Consider the following 20,092-nt stretch of genomic DNA (forward strand, 5'->3'; position numbering starts at 1 on the left):
CCTTACGCTGTGCTTTTTATTCCCATGACTATTCATTCCGTAACTGGGCACCTGCATCTCCCAATCTCCTTTACCTATTTTTACCATCCCCCCACACCCCTTCCCTCTAGCATCCATGAATGTGTTCTCTGTATTTAAGAGTGTGGGGGGTTTTGTTCATTTTTTTTGTTTGTTTCTTCGTTCATTTCTTTTGTTTTATTTTTAGATTCCACATATAAGTGAAATAATGTGGTATTTGTCTTTCTCAGTCTGATTTATTTTACTTAGCATAATGCTCTTTAGATCCATCTATGTTGTCACAAATGGCACAATCTCATCCTTTTTTAAGGCTGCATTATATTCCAGTGTGGGGTGTGTGTGTGTGTGTGTGTGTACATGTATATATATAGTATCTTCTTTATTCATTCATCTATCAATGGGCATTTAGGTTGTTTCCATATCTTGGCTTTTGTAAATAATGCTGCAATAAACATACAGGTACATATATCTTTTCCAATTAGTGTTTTCTTTCTCTTTGGGTAAATACCCAATAGTGGTATTACTGAATTGTATGGAATTTCTATTTTTAGTGTTTTTAGGAAACTCCATACTGTTTTCCATAGTGGCTGCACCAATATACATTCCCACCAACAGCGCACAAGTGTTCCTTTCTCGCCACACCCCACCAACACTTGCTATTTTTTGTCTTTTTGATACTAGGCATCCTGACAAGTGTAAGATGATATATCTCATCGTGGTTTTGATTTGCATTTCCCTGATGTTAGTGATGTTGAACACCTCTTCATGTGTCTTTTTTGGAAATATGTCTATTCAGGCTCTTTACCCATTGTTTGGTTTTGGTTTTTGTTTTTCTAATGTTGGGAAGGTTCTTTTTACAGATGAATGCTACCTAGAAAATATGGGGAAATGGTTGAATTAAGAAATCACCCTTTTTGTAGTATTGTGTCTCAATAACACTTCAATAAAAAGAGAGAGAAAAGAGAAAGAAATTACCATTATGTCATCACAATGTGATAATTGACTCAGGTGGGAATCATCAATGGATGCCAGAATCATCAGGAGAGATTGGTAGGCAATACGATGCCTGTTGCAGACTAATTGTGAAGAAGGGTCTCACTTCTTCTCCCCTCTCTAACCATGTTTCTTGCAGTGTGTCTTTGTAGCTCCCCTATCAAGAGACGGAGCCTATCTTCTCTACTCCATGAATCTCAACTGGCCTTGTGATCTGTTTTGACCTATGGAATATGGAAGAAATGGCAGTGTCAGTTCCTAACCTAGATCTCACTCACTTCCACTTGCTCCCTTGGAACCCTACCATTGTCAAGAGAATAAGCCCATGTTAGCCTGCTGAGGAGATTCGAGGTGCCACAGGCAATGAGTCAACATTCAGGAACAAAGCTACCTAGCCAATCTACAGCTGACCATAGATGCATGAGGAAGTCCTGCTGAAACCAGAACTGCCCTCTAAATTCAACATAAGGGGTGCCTGCGTGGCTCAGTTGGTTAACATCTGCCTTTGTCTCATGTCATGCTCCCAGGGTCCTGGGATGGAGCCCCCTTTCCGGCTCCCTGCTCCCCCGGGGGGTCTGCTTCTCCCCTCCTTCTGCCCCTTCCCCTACTTGTGTGCTCTCTCTCTCTCTCTCTTTTTCTCTCTCTCTCTCATGAATAAATAAAATCCTTAAGAAAAATTAAATAAAGTAAATAAATAAACAAATTCAACTTAAATTGCCAACCCTCAGAATCCTGAACTAAATAAATCATTATTTTAAGCCACTCAGTTTTGGGATACTCAGTTATGCAGCAATAGCTAAATAATCTAAAACCACAGAGATTAGTGACTTATCACTAAAGGTAAAAATATGCGCCATTCAGTGGAGTGATCTGGCATTCACCACCTTAGCCCTCACTAGTGGTGGAACAACCTGACATTGTTGTTTCCTTAGGTAATGCAATAGCAAATACACAGCATTAAGTATGATATGTTCTCACCAAACTTGCTTGAATCTAATCAAGTCTCTAAACTTCCAGTCCCGTCTACAGGAAACACAAGGGAGAGAAAAACAAGTGATACAGCAGCATGAAGAAATAAACAAATTAAGGGTCTGGGAATTTTACAAGACGGTTGGCCTGGACTTTTTAGGAAGGAAAAATGTGTCATTAAAAAGAAAAGCTAAAGAGATAGAATAGCTATGGAGGCTGGGAAGTCCAAGATCAAGTCACTGGCAGATTCAGTGTCTGAAAAGAGAGAACCAGCTTGATGGATCATAGACTTCCATCTTCTCACTATGTCCTCGGGTGCTGGAAGGAGCAAGAGAACTCCCCAGGATCTCTTTTATAAGGGCTCTGATCCCATTCATGAGTGCTCCACCCTCATGACCTAATCACCTCTCAAAGACCCCACTCCTAACACCATCACACTGGGGTTTAGGGCTTCAACATATGAATTTTCAGAGGGACACAAAATTCAGTCTATAGCACTAGTCAACCCACAGAATCATGAGAAATATTAAATAATTCTCATTTGAAGCCACCATGCTTTGGGATGACACGTAACACAATAGAGAACTGAAACACGCAGATAGTCTTCATAAAAACCCTATAAGGTAATTGTCATTATGATCCTCATCTTGTATAAGAGAAAACTAATGCTTAGATAGTTTTAATAACTCATCCAAGATTACAAAGTTCAGAAATGGCAAAACCAAGAATTAAAACCTAAATTGGTTTGAATCTAGGCCCTAACTCCTGATTATTACATTACAAAACTTCTGAACAAGGCTAATTTGTGCCCCAAGACATAAAATGAACTCTAAAATCCAGTGATGGGGTGCCTGACTGGCTCAGTTGGCAAAGCATGCAGTTCTTGCTCTTGGGGTTGTGAGTCCAAGACCAACATTGGGTGTGGAGATTACTTTAAAAAAAAATCTTAAGGGGTGCCTGGGTGGTTCAGTTGGTTAAGCATCTGTGTTCAGCTCAGATCATGACCCCAAGGTCCTGAGATCAAGTCCCACATCAGGCTCCTGCTGAGAAGGGAGCCTGCTTCGGCCCACTTCTCCCTCTGCCTGCCACTCCCCCTGCTTGTGCTCTCTCTCTCTCTCTCTCTCAAGTAAATAAATAAAATCTTTTAAAATAATAATAAAACCTTAAAAATAAATAAATACATACATAAATAAAAACATAAATAAATAAAATCCAACTATAGAGTAAAAAAGTTCTGGAGAGAACATATTTGGAACACAAATAAATGACTTAACTGCAGCATTTTTGTCACCTGTGGGCAATGTCTCCAAACACAGGGCTTCTAGTGAAAACATACTTTGTCATAAACAGCTTTATTAGTGTTCACCCCAGGCAATGCTAGAGCACAGGGGAACACGGAGATTTTTACAAAAAGTAAGCACCCTCCCACAGAGACTGAAGGGAGAAAAGATATTAATTAGGATCAAACATAAACACTAACGTGTGGTCTCAGTTGGTATCATGATTAAGAGGAAGAAGTCTTTGAAGAAAGATTAAAAACCAATGACAGAAGAGATGTTCAACATCACTAGCCACTATAGGAATGCAAATTAAGACCAAAATATGATATAACAACACACCTATTACAACAGCTAAAACTTTAAAAGTAGTGACCACACCAAATGTTGTTGAGAACGTGGGGCATCTGGACCTCTCACATCTCGCTGGTACAACAGTAAAACGGATAGCTGTAGTTTGGCAGTTTCTTATACAACTCAACATGCAATTACCATACAACTCAGCAATCACACTCCTAGGCATTTATCCCAGAGAAGTGAAAATTGACTTCTATGCAAAAACCTGGGCATGAGGGAACCTCGGTGGCTCAGCCGATAAGCGTCTGCCTTTGGCTTAGGTCAGGATCCCAGGGTCCTGGTATCAAGCCCCACATCGGGCTCTCTCCTTAGCGGAAACCCTGCTTCTTCCTCTCACACTCCTCTTGCTTGTGTTCCCTCTCTTGCTGTGTCTCTCTCTGTCAAATAAATAAATAAAATCGTGGGGGGGGGGGGAGCCTTTGCATGAATGTTCATCACAGATTTATTTGTAATAGCCAAAGGCTGGAAACAACCAAAATGTCCCTCAATAAGTGAATGGCTCGATAGACTGCTACACCTACTACATGGAGTACTAATCGGCAATAAATAGGAATAAATCGTGAGACATATAAGTAAGTGAAAGATGTCAATCTTTTTATTTTTAAACAATCTTTTTGGGGTTTTTTTTAAGATTTTTATTTATTTTTCTGACAGAGAGAGAGATCACAAGTAGGCAGAGAGGCAGGTGGGGGGTGTGGAAGGGTGGCACCGGAAGCAGGCTCCCTGCTGAGCAGAGAGCCCAATGCTGGGCTCAATCCCAGCACCCCGAGATCATGACCTGAGATCATAACCTGCTGAGCCACCCAGGTGCCCCATTTTTTTAAGATTTTATTTATTGGGGTGCCTGGGTGGCTCAGAGGGTTAAGCCTCTGCCTTTGGCTCAGGTTGTGATCTCAGGGTCCTGGGATTGAGTCCCACCTCAGGCTCTCTGCTCAAGCAGGGGGCCTGCTTCCCCCTCTCTCTCTGCCTGCTGCTCTGCCTACTTGTGATCTCTCTGTCAAATAAATAAATAAAATCTTCTAAAAAAAAAGATTTTATTTAATTATTTGACAGAAAGAGAGCACAAGCAGGGGGAGCGGCAGAGGGAGAAGTAGGCTCCCCACTGAGCAGGGAGCCCCATGCGGGGCTCCATCCCAGGACCCTGGGATCATGACCTGAGCAGAAGGCAGATGCTTAAACAACTGAGCCACCCAGGTACCCCTCTGAAAAGGTTTTTTTAAAAAGTCACAAGCTGTATGATCACACTTATATAACATTCTTGATGTGACAAAATTGGAAAACTTAGTGGTTGCCAGGAATGAGGGATGGTGAGGAGGAGGGGCAGGTGTAACTCAAAAGGGGTAACACAAGGGAAACCTTTGCAATGACAGATTAGTTCTGCATCTTAATCATCGTGGTGTCTACCTGAATCTACACATGAGATATAATGGCATAGACCTACATACACACTATATACACACATATATACACACACACATTTGGATATTGTACTATAGCCATATAAGTTGTAACCACTGGGGGAAGCTGGGAGAAGGACAGATAGACTTCTCTGTGTTGTTTTTGAAACTTCCTGTGAACTGGCAATTGTTTCAAAATAAAAAGGTAAGAAAAATATTACAGCATAAAATAGACCTCAATAAAGTCCATTTTTAAGCTAACAAGAGGAAATGAATATAAGATCTTGTTTATTCTCACTGATCTTTTCCCTGGTTCTACTTCTTTGATCTTGTTTATGCCCTGTTTCATGTGTTCTGATTGTGAGCCAACAAGAGAATTTGTGAAATATGGCATGAGAAAGTAATATATGTTACTTTGCATTTAGCGAACAATGGTAAGGCACTTACTTTCTACCAGGCACTGTGCTGGACCCCATGCACATGACTAATACCTGCATGCTCTGCTTTGCCTCTTTGCACGTCCCTCCACCACCACCTCCATGCACAGTCCCTGACCTAGTTTTCCTCCCCACTTCATCGCTTGTTCCTGGATCTTTCATCAAAACTTAAATGGTGGGGCACCTGGGGGGGTCAGTGGGTTAAAGTCTCTGCTTTCAGCTCGGGTCATGATCCCGGGGTCCTGGGATCCTCCGGCGTCAGGCTTTCTGCTCAGCAGGGAGCCTGCTCCCCTTCCTCTCTCTGCCTGCCTCTCTGCCTACTTGTGGTCTCTGTCTGTCAAATAAATAAATAAAATCTTTTAAAAAATGGTATTTCTGAGAAAGAAAAAAGGCAGGAAACAGAACTCTTTGGTTGCCTCCAGAAAAGGGGAAAGCTCAGGATAAAGAGGGAAGAGGGAATGGCTGCAGAACAGCTAACATTAGACAGGGGACATGGGGAGGGTGGGTAGCTGTGGGGCCCAAGCAAAGGAGTCACTGAACAACAGTACAACGAACTATGTTGTGATGCCAAATTCAAGGCTGTTTACTTTATTTTGTACTGACCACACTCTGACAACTCAAATTCATACCATTATTCCCAGGAAGGATTAGTGCAAACCTAATGCCAAAGCTGGAAGAAAAAACTCGGACAGTAGTGGCATCTTCATAAATACCAAAGAGATTCTTTTATTTAGTGGCCTAGTATTCTATAAAAAACACTGAGAATGCCGATCTCAGAGCAGTGACTGGGGTACAGTGATTAATAGCCATCATTCCAGGCCTCTGGACTTGAGGAACTCACAGAGGAACAAGGGATGTCAGAGATCTACATTAGCTATTATTTATTTGTTTGTTTGTGTTCTTTGGGGGGAGGGGTGTTTTTTGTGTTTTGTTTTGTAAATCTGAGACTCTCAAACATCAGAAAACATTTATTAAACATAGGTACATTCAGCATTAAGGTACACTCAGGGCCACAAAGAAGGAATTGCCCCTTCTTCCTTGCTCACATGCGTCCTTAAGCAGAAAACTCCCCCTTTAAAACCTTTCTTCTCATCTCAAACCTATCTTGAGTATTTTTGAATATGTTGAAGTTTAATTGTGATTTCTTTTGTCCCTAATCTCTAATTCTCCCAAGGACATCCTTGGTAAACCTAGAATGAAGGCATAAAATCTGTGCTATCCCAACCAAGGAGAAGTCCAACCTCTTGGCTCCCCCCCAAAAATGTGGCTTCATATTAAATGAGGTTCTTGCTTTTTGAGATTTCATAAAAATGGTCCAGTATCAATCCTGGCTCAAGAATGAGATGGAATGAAAAAACTGGAAGTTCCACAACCACAAGAAAGATTGTGTGCAGCTCACCGTGTGTGTGCGCGCGCGCGCTCGCGTATTCCCAGCACTTACTATGGTGTCTGGTACATAGGGATTGCTCAATAAACATTTTTTCAGGGGTGCCTGGGTGGCTCAGTGGGTTAAAGCCTCTGCCTTCAGCTCAGGTCATGATCCCAGGGTCCTGGGATCGAGCCCCGCATCGGGCTCTCTGCTCAGCCAGGAGCCTGCTTCCTCCCCTCTCTCTCTCTGCCTGCCTCTCTGCCTACTTGTGATCTATGTCTGTCAAATAAAGAAATTTTTAAAAAAAATTTTTTTTTAATTTAAAATAAACATTTTTTCATTAGGGTGCCTGGGTGGCTCAGTCGTTAAGTGGCTGCCTTTAGCTCAGGTCATGATCCCAGGGTCCTGGTATCAAGGCCCACATCGGGCTCCCTGCTTGACGGGAAGCCTGCTTCTTCCTCTCCTGCTCCCCCTTGCTTGTGTTCCCTCTTTCTCTGTGTCTCTCTCTGTCAAATAAATAAACAAGCATTTTTTCGTTAAATTGAAAACAGACAAGATGGTTTGTCAGCATTCCCTCCTGCTTTAAGTCACCAAATAGTAATACATTTGATCCCCAAAGCATGTGGGAAACACATTCCTGATTTTGATTTTTCTACCACATGCTCAGACTTCTCCAAAATCTCTATCTCCATCCCCAAGCTCTAGATCCACATTTTGAAAGGCTTACTAGACAATGCCACCTGGATCTGGCTGGTGCCTCCCAATGAATATGTGTAAATCATGTCAACCCCAAATCTTCCTAGTCTCCCAAGCTAGACCAGTGGTTTCCAACCCGTGAAGCAAGCACCTAAGAGACTATGGAGTCAGTAGGCTACCGAGGACAGGGTGATGAAGAGATCAGCCCCAGGTACACAGCAATAAAACTGTGTGTTGTCCATAGAGAATATAAAAACAACAACAAAGTGGGCTAGAAATCGGTATTTTATTATCACTGGGCATCAGCAATTCTGAGCAATGCCAGTGATCAAATACTCCTCCAAACAAAATATCCCATGAATCCAAGTTTTAAACAATTGCTGTGGTTACTTTTGAGCTTTAATAATATTTATTTAAGCTTCAAGTTGGACATTTTTATTACCGGCCCTTTAATAAACATTGTAATCTACATGGAATTTAACTCAAAGGACTCTCAGTTGTACAATTGCCCCCAGACACAAGCAGATTCAGTTGCTATTCCCAGTCATTTAGAAAGTCTGCAAGAGTTTAGAATCATTCCAGACTACTTCAGACATCCTTTGTGTCTCCAGCCTCTGTGGTACTCTGTATTCCTACATTTAAATGGATTTCACATAAACAATGATAGCATAGTGATACGTCTCAGTCAGCTGACAAAATAGCATGGATGGCTTGAGAAACAGAAATTTATTTTCTCACAGCTTTGGAGGCTGGAAGTCTGAGATCACTCTCTGTTTATAGTGAGGGCTTTCTTCCTAGCTTGCAGATGTCAGGCTTCTCACTGAGCCCTCACATGTCAGAGAGAGAGAGCACAAGCTCTTTGGCATGAGGTCCCCACCTAGGGGTCAAGTATGCTAAGTATGTAGTGCATGGAATAATTCCAAGGGGCCTAGAAATCAATGTAAAGGTCCAATATTATCTGCAAGCTGAATAAATAACAGAACTCACATGCTTGCTTCCGCAGCACATACACTGAATAAATAACAGAACTCACATCAAATATGTAGCCACATGCCTGGTCCCTAACTAGTTGACTTTGAGTTAATCAAAAGTGGTATTACCCTGGGTGGGCCTGACCTAATCAGGTGAGCTCTGTAAAAGAGAGTCTGGAGGTTAGACCCACTCTGGTGCCGGCAGTAAAATCAAGCTACCATAAACTCTCCAGTCTCAAGGAAATGAATTCTGCCAACAACTAAGGAGGCTTGGAAGCAGATTCTTCCCTCGTCAAGCAACCAGAAGAGAACATGACCCTCACAACTCCTTGACTTCAGCCTTGTGAGACCCTAAGCAGAGGACCTAGCTAAGCTGGAGTTCTGCTCTGGAGAAACTGTGATAATAAATAGAGGCTGTTATAAGCTGCTAATTTTAGGGCAAGTGTTATAGAGCAACAGAAAACCAAAGTGGTTTTTTGCACATAGCCAAATCTCTGACTTAAACCGGCTTACTGAGCAAAGAAATTTATTTTCTTGTGTAACAGGGAGGCCAGAAGTACTTCAGACTTCAATTTGGTTTGTTCAGAGGCTCAATTCCGTCATCAAAGACCCAGATGCTTTGCATCTCACTACTCTATCCCGTGATGCTTTATCTTCAGATAGTTGCAAGATGGCTCCAGTAGTCATAGGTGTCACATTTGGAAACACCCACAGCATAAAAAGAGAGTGTTCGTTTGTAAGGCACTTTTAGGAAGAGTAAGGAAACTTCCCAAAGGATCGTTCATGTCTCACTGTCCAGAGTCACACACCCATTCCAAATCACTCACTGAACAAGAAAAAAGGACTTCTTCAGATAGTTTTCACCCAACCTGGCTGCTCCTGAGGCAAATGACAGTGTGAGGCAGCTAGGTACTTGAACTAAATCAGGGTTCTGTTAACGGGAGAAATGACCAATCAAAAAGTTTGCAAAAGGGGCGCCTGGGTGGCTCAGTGGGTTAAAGCCTCTGCCTTCGGCTCAGGTCATGATCCCGGGGTCCTGGAATCGAGCCCCGCATCGGGCTCTCTGCTCAGCAGGGAACCTGCTTCCCCTCTCTCTCTCTCTGCCTGCCTCTCTGTCGACTTGTAATCTCTGTCAAGTAAATAAATAAAATCTTAAAAAAAAAAAAGTTTACAAAAAAGTATGAAACCTCTAGCCCATCAGTCCAGCACTGGCAGAATCAACTATACTAGAGCATCTAAATTAGAATAAGGCAGACAGCAGAGGGACAAAAACAAAGAAACTGCACCTTGGCAATTAGCAGCTAACAGCAAACACATTTGCAGAACATTTTTGCAGAAAGTTAAAGAATATTTCTTTAAAATGTTAAAAACTGCCACAGATACTGAGATTGCTCTGCAATGAGTGATAAGAAATCTGAAACAATGAAGTAACAGCATGTCAGAGAGTAGCAAGGAGCAAGAACATTCACTGCAAGAGACACAGCAGGCGAACAGACAAATGATGGAAGAATAGAGATCCACACCAGACACATTGCCTAAGGGTTTTCATCAGTTCCACAGAATCAGAAATTAGTATTAAAACTTTCTCTGTACATCATTGATAATATGTGGTTATACTTAATTACATAGTGATTTATGTATAATTATTATTACTCTATGGGTTTGAGTTCTAAGCTTAGCAACTCCTTCTGGTATGCATATAGATAATTTCTGTTAAAATATTAGAGGCATAAAAAGCAAATCATGGGGTGCCTGGGTGGCTCAGTGGGTTAAGGCCTCTGCCTTCGGCTCAGGTCATGATCCCAGGGTCCTGGGATGGAGTCCCCAATCAGGCTCTCTGCTCTGCAGGGAGCCTAATTCCTTCTCTCTCTCTGCCTGCCTCTCTGCTGACTTGTGATCTCTGTCTGTCAAATAAATAAATAAAATCTTTAAAAAAAAAAAAAAAGCAAATCATGTGTAACTACAAATTAATGGGTTGCCTTAATGGAAGAAAAAGAATTATAAAAATATTTTAACTACCTTGGAGAGATAGATACATAGAAACCTGTTCTCCCTTAAGTAGGAGGTAGAAGAGGTACAGGTATCTAATCATCCATCGCCTTAGACACCTTCAACTTACACGTATGTCAGTAATTACTCAAGAAAGCTGGAAATGATTTTTAAATTTTTTAAAAGGTAAGTGAGCTACTGAATCTGAGAACGTTTAAGAAATAAATAAATCGACCAGGATATCCCTTTGTTTCTCTGAGAATGCTGATGCTCTCAAGAATACAGGTAGGAATTAAGTCAGTAAATTAAGGGGCAGAAGGGAGAGAAGGGGATCTTGATAGAAGCAGAGTGACTTCTAGCTTTTGCCTGGTCCCCCATGCAATGAAAGATTAATGGTGTGCAACGATCCAGCAGCCCATTTATCTGCCATTGTCCCCACTGCCCTCAGGAAATGGTGACTGACAGGAATGCTTAAGAGAGAAAACGTGGTGAACTGAAGGCAGCTTCTTTCCACAAGCAGGGAGGATCTCACCCCTTTTTGTCGTGGGTATTCTCTTTCTGATTGTGTTACTAGCTGTGGACCTCAAAGTCCATCCCGTTCTCTGATCTCGCCATCGCCTGACAACCTGGTGCTGACCACTTCATGAGTTTTACTAGGATGGTCTGCAGCTTGGGCGTCAAGGGCAGAGAGACGAAGAGGGGCAGACGGAGAAAGAGACTAGGAGTGAAAAGAAAGCTGCCTCTGCGGTCACCCAGCCTTTCCGATTTCCACTGCCTCTCCCCAGCCTAGGCCTTGCCGGGCTCACGGGAAGCACAGGCGCCAGGGTCTCCTGGGCTGCTGGTGCCCGGCGGACGCCAGGTGCGCGTGGCAGAACTGGAAATCCTGTTCAGCGCCGGCGGGACGCGGATGCGGGGAGGCGTGAGGCACAACAAGGCCGCCAGAGGGCACGAGCGCCCCAAGTCCTCGCGGATGGCGTCGCCGCCACCAAGAAGGAAAGGTGGTCGGCCTGCCAGGAGGGGTGGCTGGGGCCCGCGAGCCCGCGGGGAGAGCAGGGTCCCACTAGCCCCCGAGTTGCGGGCCTCCGCGCACAGCGCACCGCTCCTCCATTCCCAGCCGCCCGAGGGCCCCGATCTGCGCTCGCAGGGTGACCTCGACGCCCGGGCGGGGTCGAAGGACGCTCTCAGCTCCGCACCCACCTCGCGGCCCCAAGCCCGCTCCGAGCCGGAGGCCTGCGGGGAGGCGGCGGCCCGCTGTTCCGAGAAGAACGCCCCGAGGGCCAGGCCCGGGGTCAGCGCGCCCTGGCATCCGGCCGCCGCGGAACAATGGCCGGAGGGGCTGCGGCGGACACTGCCGACGCGGTGGAGCAGGGGAGCCCGGGCGCTGGAAGCCCCGCCCCTCGGCCGGCTCCCTGACAACGCGGGCCGGGCCGCACCGCCTGCTCCCCGCCCCTCGGCGCTCTACACCAGGCGGGGCCCCGGCCGGAGCGCTGCAGCAGCAGCCGCTGCTCTGCAGAGCGGGGCCCGGGGTCGGGGCCGGGGCGCCCTCGTTCCCACCTTCTCCGCCGCTATGAGCCAGGGAAGTCCGGGGGACTGGGCCCCCCTCGACCCTGCCCCCGGATCCCCAGCGCCCCCCAACCCCTTCGTGCATGAGTTACACCTCTCCCGCCTCCAGAGGGTTAAGGTAAAGTGTGAGCAGGGGGCGTCGGGAGGACTCGTGGGGATAGGAAAGGGAGGCAGTTTAGAGCCCAGGCGAAGATGGGGATGGGGATCCGGAAAAGAGGTGGGTGAGAGGCTTGCGGGGAGGGTGTCCGGGGGAACGCACGTGGGGGCGGCGGGGGTGGGCGAGAAGTCCTTGGAGAGGGCGCGGGCTTGGGCGATGGATAGCTCGAAGGTGTGGAAGAATTGACTAGGTGAGGATGGAGGACAGCAGGAGACCCAGGGATAAGGGGAGATGGAAGATACTGGGGAATGCGGTTTACATCCTGCGGAGGCCGATGAACTAGGATGGAGGTGGAGGCTACGGAAAGCCGGGGGTGGGGGCAGGGGCGTGCTGAGTGCTTCCTCGAGGCTCTGAATTAGACGGAAGACGTCTCTAGATCCATAACCTGCGCCCCTGTACCGATCCAACACCCCCCCCTTTCGAACTCCCCCCTCCCCGCACTGCAGCACCTCCTGGTGGGGGGTAGGGTGGCTGAGAAGGGGGCTCACTACAGGAAGTGGAGAGCCGCACCAGCCTCCGGGAACTGGGGAAGGATATGGGAAGGGAGTGTCCAAGGTATCTGCTACCCTCACCACCCCTGAGGCAGGCTCCTGGGGCTCAGTTTGTTTACCTGCACTCTCCCCAGGGCAGCCCTAGGAGTCACCCTGGCTCCTGGCAACCTCTACCCTGCGGAGTAGGGCCAAGCTCTTCTCCCCCACCCCACCACCACCACCACCCCCGTCCTAGGGGAGTGCTGTTGAGTGGAACTAGACTGGCCTGGGCCTAAAAAGGGGACCTCTGTGTGTTCCAACTCTCTACCACCTCCGAGGGCCAAAGTAGAAAGAACTATGCACCTGGTTTCTGTTGGACTTAGGAGCTATTTATGGAATGCGAGGTGGGGGAGGAACTATCTCCAGCCTGCTCTCCATCAAGCACTGTGCTGGGCGCCTCCACAGGGGTTATCGTTAAACGCTGTTAACAGCCTTACCAAGTGATAGATGCATTCTATGATTAAATCAGGTCCGATCCGAATTATGAGGCTCCTGAGCCTATTAATCCTTTATCCTCTCGTCTTTATTGGTATCTTCATCTCACCTTGGATTCTGGCCCCATCTTCTGTTCCCACACCACCTGTCCCCTGACCCACAGGGAGTGATGGCTCTCTGCTTTATCCTTGTGGGGGAACGGAAGCAATGGAGAGAGTGTCTTCCAGTCCTGAAGTGACATTTTCTCCCACCCTCTGCAGTTCTGCCTCCTGGGGGCACTATTGGCCCCCATCCGAGTGCTTCTGGCCTTTATTGTCCTCTTTCTCCTCTGGCCCTTTGCCTGGCTGCAAGTAGCTGGTCTTACGGAGGAGCAGCTTCAGGAGCCAATTACAGGATGGAGGAAGTAAGTGGGGGATCAGCCCTCAGAGACCCTGCTTCTGGATTCTCTTCCCTATTATTCATTCTGCTCCGTCTTTGAGAAGAAGCGGAGGGAGGGTTCTGAAGCTCTGCTACCCAGCCTAGATTGGTGAGATGAGTCAGCCAGGTACCCAGGACGTCAGCTCTAGGTGATGCTCCCTGATATGTCCCAGAGTAGCCGGACTTCATTCAGCCCCTTGGCAGAGGAAGAGGGGACAAGAGAAGGGCAGCTGCTTTTCTGGGTGCCTAAGCCTGGGGGTGAATAAGGGACAGAATCACCACCTCTGCTGATGCCCAGCCTTGTCCTGCAGGACTGTGTGCCACAACGGGGTGCTGGGCCTCAGCCGCCTGCTCTTTTTCCTGCTGGGCTTCCTTCGAATTCGCGTTCGGGGCCAGCGGGCCTCTCGCCTTCAAGCCCCTGTCCTTGTTGCCGCTCCCCACTCTACTTTCTTTGACCCCATTGTTCTGCTGCCCTGTGACCTGCCCAAGGTTGTGTCCCGAGCTGAGAACCTTTCCGTGCCTGTCATTGGAGGTGAGAGAGCATAAGGGGTGAAGGGGAGAGATGACAACTCTGAGCAAAAAAGGCAGGAATCTGAGCCGCTCTGGAGAGACGAACTGGCCTCAAGGGGGAAGGGAAAGGTTAGAAGGGAAGTCGGCTGCTGCTGGCAAATGAGATGCAAATGGATACCTTTGTGAACCAGCCCCTTAGATTCTGAGGGATGATGCTTGGAGGTGTTGGAAGGGCCTCTAATCACTTGCCTGGACAACTCACAGTAAAAGGAGGGTCCCCAGGGCAAAGAGATGACTGCAAAGCTTCTCCTACTGTTGAGGAAGTGGAGGCTGCAGGTATTAATGGCCCCGGGTGGGAACCAAGTGACTCCTTGTATCCTCTGTGGACCCCAGCCCTTCTTCGCTTCAACCAAGCCATTTTAGTATCCCGGCATGACCCGGCTTCTCGGCGCAGAGTGGTGGAGGAGGTCCGAAGGCGGGCTACCTCAGGAGGCAAGTGGCCCCAGGTGGGTAAGGGTCTAAAAATCTCACCTTTTATGTGTTCCCAACGAGGCTTCTCTTTCCTCTTTCCCTTCAGGATACCCCACCTCATTCCAGTCCCTTGGGTTTTTTGTTTCCCCCAGGTACTATTCTTTCCTGAGGGCACCTGTTCCAACAAGAAGGCTTTGCTTAAATTCAAACCAGGTGAATAAAACCATAGTGGGTGGTAGGGCTGTAGGAAAAAGGAGCCCCAGACTTGGAGGGGGACTCTGGAATAACCCAAGAAGTGGAGCGGGGATCATAGGGAAGAGAGATAGGGAACTCCTAGGTGACTCCAAAAAGTCTCTAGGAGTCAGAAAGAAAATTGCAAATGAAATAGAGCCAGGCCAGATATGTCAGAACTGTCCCAGACCCTGACCTTCATGCCTTCTAGCTACCTCCAAGAACTAACCTCTGCCTGGGGCATGGGGGGTGGGAATGGGATTTAGGAGCCTTCATCGCTGGGGTGCCTGTGCAGCCTGTCCTCATCCAATACCCCAACAGTCTGGTGAGTCTGAGTCCAGGAGAGAAACCGGGGGGAGCCCAGAGCCACCCTAAATCAGTGAGAACTTTTGGTGTTGCGGTGAGATGTGCATGTGGGGTGGGGGCGGGGTCAGGGCCTCTGCCCAAGGAGGATGGGCCAGCTCCAGGAAAGACAAGTAATCCCTATCTCCCCTCACCTCTGCTTCTCCCCTAGGACACCACCAGTTGGGCATGGAGGGGCCCTGGAGTGTGAGTCTTGGTATTCCTGGGGTGAGGGTGGGGAGCAGGGCCCGTCAGAGAATTTCTGGCCCATCTCAATCTCCAGGCAAGGCAAACAGACCTTCTTCATTGTCGATTGAGAACTCTAGAGAAGAGGGTGCCTGTTTCCCTGTTTTGTTCTGATCTCCCGGTAATCTGGAAGTGCTTCCAGCCATCCCACCTAATCTTTCCTTCTGTGACTGTAGCTCCTTTGAATTTACAATCCAGTGTTTCTGAGCAATCGCCCCCATCTGTCCCATGAGAGCCAGCACGGTTGCCTCACCTTTTCTGGCGGTTACTCACACCTGTTCTCTGGCAGTTCCTCCTCACACCTGTCCCCACCATGCTCTCTCTTTTCCTACGGCCTTCTGGCGCTTCCCTCTGTCTCCCAATTGCATATTTACCTAGCTCACTGTGTGGTCGGGGTCCATTTTTATATGAATGGGAAGAACTTTCCCACTCCCCTCCTCATCCCATATTCAGGGATTGGTGAGCATCTGAGGTCTCTCTTCTCTTAGACTGAAAGTCCTCTGGCTCACAGCCTCTCAGCCCTGCAGCATCGTGGATGTGGAGGTATGACATGTGCCACCCTCCCCAATGCCACCGTGGGTGGGGAGGTGAATGGGCATCGGCAGATCCCTGAAGGGAAAAGAGGGTGGGAGTGCTCACCCATAGCTTTGAGGTCCTGAGGAGAAGTGTGTGTGTGTGTGTGTGTGTGTGTGTGTTTCAGTTCCTCCCTGTGTACCACCCCAGCCTGGAGGAGAGCAGGAACCCCACCCTCTATGCCAACAATGTCCAGAGGGTAATGGCACAGTGAGTATCCCACAAAATATTTCCTGGAGTAGATATACAGGACATAGGAAACATGGCGGGTGTGGAGGGCTGAGGTTCCAAGGCAAAGATCGGGGAGTGGGCAGTGGACTGGGTTCTACACAGCTGAGACTGGGGGTGGTTAAAGGGGCCCGGTCTCCTCCACATTCAGCTGCCCAGACTCGGTAATGAACCCTTAGAAGACTCTTTCTTGTTCCCCCCACTCCGTTCCATCGCTCTTCATCCTATAGGGCCCTGGGCATTCCAGCCACTGAGTGTGAGTTTGTAGGGAGCTTGCCCGTGATTGTGGTGGGCCGGCTGAAGGTCGCCCTGGAGCCGCGGCTCTGGGAACTGGGAAAGGTGCTTCGGAAGGCTGGGTAAGTGACCTTGAATGTAAGGGTGTGGGCAGTGTCAACAGACAGAGAAGGAAATGGGAAGAATAAAGGAAAGTCTTAAAAAAGAAATAAGTGGTTAGGTAGAGGATTTTTTATTTTCTTTTTTTTTTTTTTTAAGATAATGGAGTAAAAGGAAGGAGGTAAAAAGAAAGGGAAAGATATGTAATAAGCCCAGTGTGAAAAGGAGGAATGGTTCTCACAGGACTGAGTTAGAGTCCATCTTAGAAAAACACCAGATACACCTGTGCTGGGGGGACTCTTGGGGCTGCAGGCCAAGGTCCAGGAAGAAGCTGAGTAAGCTGTCTGCCTTCAACAATTCCATTGTAGGTTGTCTCCTGGCTGTGTGGACACTGGGGCAGAGCCAGGCCGGAGTCGAATGATCAGCCAGGAAGAGTTTGCCAGGCAGCTACAGCTCTCTGACCCCCAGACGGTGGCTGGAGCCTTTAGCTACTTCCAGCAGGTAAAGGGGCTGGACGCAGAGGCCAGAGCCCAGGCCCTGCCCTCCAGGCTGATATGCTCAGGCTCAGGCAAAGATGGGGGACCATACAACCTTGTGGGGCACCTCTGAGTGCTAGGAAGATGACATACGGGAGAGAACATGGGACAGGTTAGGCAGTGATGAGTTTGAGACTCAGATCTTTGCAATACTTTTTAAAAATAACCCCTAGCTTCTCTAGGGGATTCCTGAACTATCTCAAGAATTTTGGCACTCCATAGATTTCCTGGAACTTCCTCTAAAGGGACAGAGAGTGTTGATTCCTTAGATTGGGGCTGACTGTGTCTGAAAGGAGTTTCTCCACTTAGCCTATAGCAGAGCAGAACCAAAACTGGAATAGCATGGTGTCACCAGGGCAGACATCCTCCCTGGGTTTCTTTGGTAAGAAATTATGCCAGTGGCCCTCTCTTTGTCTGTTGGACCAGTCCTCCAGCACAGGCTGAGTCAGCAGAGAACCAGTTTTTCCAGCGTGGAGTACATCAGAAGCCTGATGGTAACTTTAGCATTCCTGGGGGATTCCCTAACATTCATAGGAGATCTCTTTCAGGAGAGCTTCACCCCCCCAGGTGACGTGGGGATAGCTTGAACGGACCCGTGACCTGAGAGAAATCCCAGGAACGGAACCCTGGAGAGTTTAGAGCTCACTGTTCTAAGGAAGCAGGCACAAGGGTCGTCTCTGGGCCTGCTGAGATGAGGGAGGAGCCAAAATCCAGGGCAGAAGGGAGGACACAGCATTGGTCCTCATCCTGCCCTGGTTTCTCCTTCCAGGATGCCCAAGGTTTGGTGGACTTTCGAGATGTGGCCTTGGCACTGGCAGCTCTGGATGGAGGCAGGAGCCTGGACGAGTTGACTCGCCTGGCCTTTGAGGTATCAGAGAGATAGGGGCGGGGAACACGTGGTGGCCGTGCCTACCCCTACCCAGAGGCCTCTGTGGGGTGTTGCTCCCAGTAGCTTCTAGACAGTAGGTGCTCAGTATCCCCCACCCCAGTGCCCCAGTGTTGAGACCTGGCTGAGAACAGGGCAAGGGCAGCAGCTGTGAGTTTTTAATTCTGTGCAGAGCGCTGGGGTGTGGGTGGCAGGGGAGAAAGGGAGGGCCTGTACTCCGCACTCTTGGAAGAGGAGGCACCCGTCAGGCAGACCTGCAGAGCGGTGTGGGGCCATGGCCTGAGGACAGGGCTTAACTTGCATCCGTTTCTGTGCCAGCTCTTTGCCGAGGAGCAAGTAGAGGCGCCCGGCCGCCTGCTGTACAGAGACGGCTTCAGCACCATCCTGCACCTGCTGCTGGGGTCCCCCCGCCCTGCTGCTGCAACTTTGCATGCTGAGCTGTGCCAGGCGGGACCCCACCAAGGCCTCTCCCTCTGTGAGTCACTGCCTTCTCTGCCAAGAGGGCTCGAGCCACCACCAGCACACCAGGCTGGGAGGGGACAGGGGCTGGTGGCTCATCCTCTTGAGAGGTGAGGCTGGGAAGGCAGAGAGGACAGAACCTCAGATCTGAGAAGTGAAGCAGGGGTGAGAGGGACAGCACATACTGATTCTGAAAAAGAACAGGGCCACCCTCTTCCCCTCCTTCTTAGATGGTTTGACTTTTTCCTTCTCACTCTTCCCTGTCCAGGTCAGTTCCAAGACTTCTCCCTCCACGACCCGCTCCACGGGAAGCTCTTCAGCACCTACCTGCGCCCCTCCCCGAAACCACAGGCCTCAGCCCCAGGCGGCCGCATGGCCCTGGCCAACGGGACTGTGCCAGCGCCCAAGCAGAAGGGTGACTGAGAGCCTTGACCTCCCCAGCTCGCCTCCAGCCTGCCCTGTGCCTCAAGCCCATTTCTGCTCCTGCTTGAGTTTTTTCGTTACTGTTGTTGGTTGTTTTTTTTTTTTAAGTTGATTTTCATTTTTTGCTTGTTTTTTTTTTGTAAAAAACTATTTTATATATAAATATAAATATATATCTATATCTATTTAAAAAAATAAGGCTATTACATGGATAGTATCAGCTGGGAACAAGAGGGATTAATGGTTGCAGGCTGCCCATTGGAAGATCTCAAAGGTTCCCGGGGTCAGTCCTCTTGGCTGTTGGTGGATGAAGCTGCACTTCAGCTGGACCAGATGGGGCTCTTTCCTACACAGAAATCATGCCCATGTCACATTCTCCCCTTCTGTTGTCATACCCTATATATGTACCTTTTAACAGTCTTCCTCATGAACCTCTTTTCAGTCTATTCCCTCTTGTTCTGTCCTCATTAGAGATTAAAAAATAGCTAACAACCATTTTATATTTAATAATCCCACTGAGAATGACTCCCCCTCCCATGGTGGGAGCAGAGAGCTGTGTCCAGAGCAGCCTCTGTCCTGCAGCTCAGACCAGCCTCAGGAGGGTGTTTTTTTTTTTTGCCAGGAATGGATGATTGGAGGACGTTTAAGTCCCTTCTGTCCAGCCTCTTCAAGGGAGGCGGGGGAAGCCCCCCTAAAAAAGGTGCTGTCTAGATAGAATTATGGAAAACTAATTAGATTTAGGAAATTAGATATCTAACCCAGAGATCTGACAGGTTAAAAAAAAAGGCATCTTTCCATCTTACAGACTTTTAAAGGGAGACAGATAATAATGGCCTTTCCTGAGAAGCACTCCCCAGCATGGAGTCTAGGCTTTTCGTGGGGGGGAGGGATAAAGTGATCCCTGGGGACTTCTCAGGTCAGGAGCTCATTGGGGAGTCCGGAGTGGCATCAAGATCCCATGAATCTGGAGCACCCTCCCCCTCCTTGGCAGCACCTCACCCTGACTAGCAGCGAAGACAGGAATACGAAAGGCCACATGGCAAACATTTTCCAACAACCAGAAAATCTTTATTTTTCTTTTCCCCATACAACTTCCAAGGGTACTCCACCTCAGACCTAGCCAGTGTGACCTCCCTCCCCACACTCACCACTTTTGCAAACAACAAAATACCATGGGGTTGAGAACCAGTCTCTGCTGGTGTGCAGCTGGAGTGAAATCTACTCTGGGGGCCCCCACCTTTAGGGATCAGCAGGTGGGGTAGGAAGGCCCCACTGTCCC

The 20,092-nt window shown here is 48.1% G+C and overlaps 1 protein-coding gene across 1 annotated transcript; it reads left to right on the top strand.

The window, feature by feature from the left end:
- Positions 1-12,040: 12,040 nt before the first annotated feature.
- On the top strand, positions 12,041-18,918 carry LPCAT4 (lysophosphatidylcholine acyltransferase 4; the record flags this gene model as incomplete). The annotated part of the gene is made up of 14 exons (XM_080809198.1): positions 12,041-12,154; positions 13,419-13,561; positions 13,887-14,107; positions 14,479-14,591; positions 14,709-14,769; positions 15,054-15,112; positions 15,302-15,336; positions 15,864-15,918; positions 16,076-16,158; positions 16,407-16,532; positions 16,878-17,010; positions 17,815-17,913; positions 18,250-18,406; positions 18,659-18,918. The coding sequence occupies 14 exons, from the start codon at positions 12,041-12,043 to the stop codon at positions 18,811-18,813; spliced, it is 1,554 nt and encodes a 517-aa protein (XP_080665324.1). The 3' UTR covers positions 18,814-18,918.
- Between the last annotated feature and the right edge of the window lie 1,174 nt (positions 18,919-20,092).

The sequence above is a fragment of the Martes martes genome (assembly GCF_963455335.1).
Source record: "Martes martes genome assembly, chromosome: 7".
Taxonomy (NCBI): Eukaryota; Metazoa; Chordata; class Mammalia; order Carnivora; family Mustelidae; genus Martes; species Martes martes.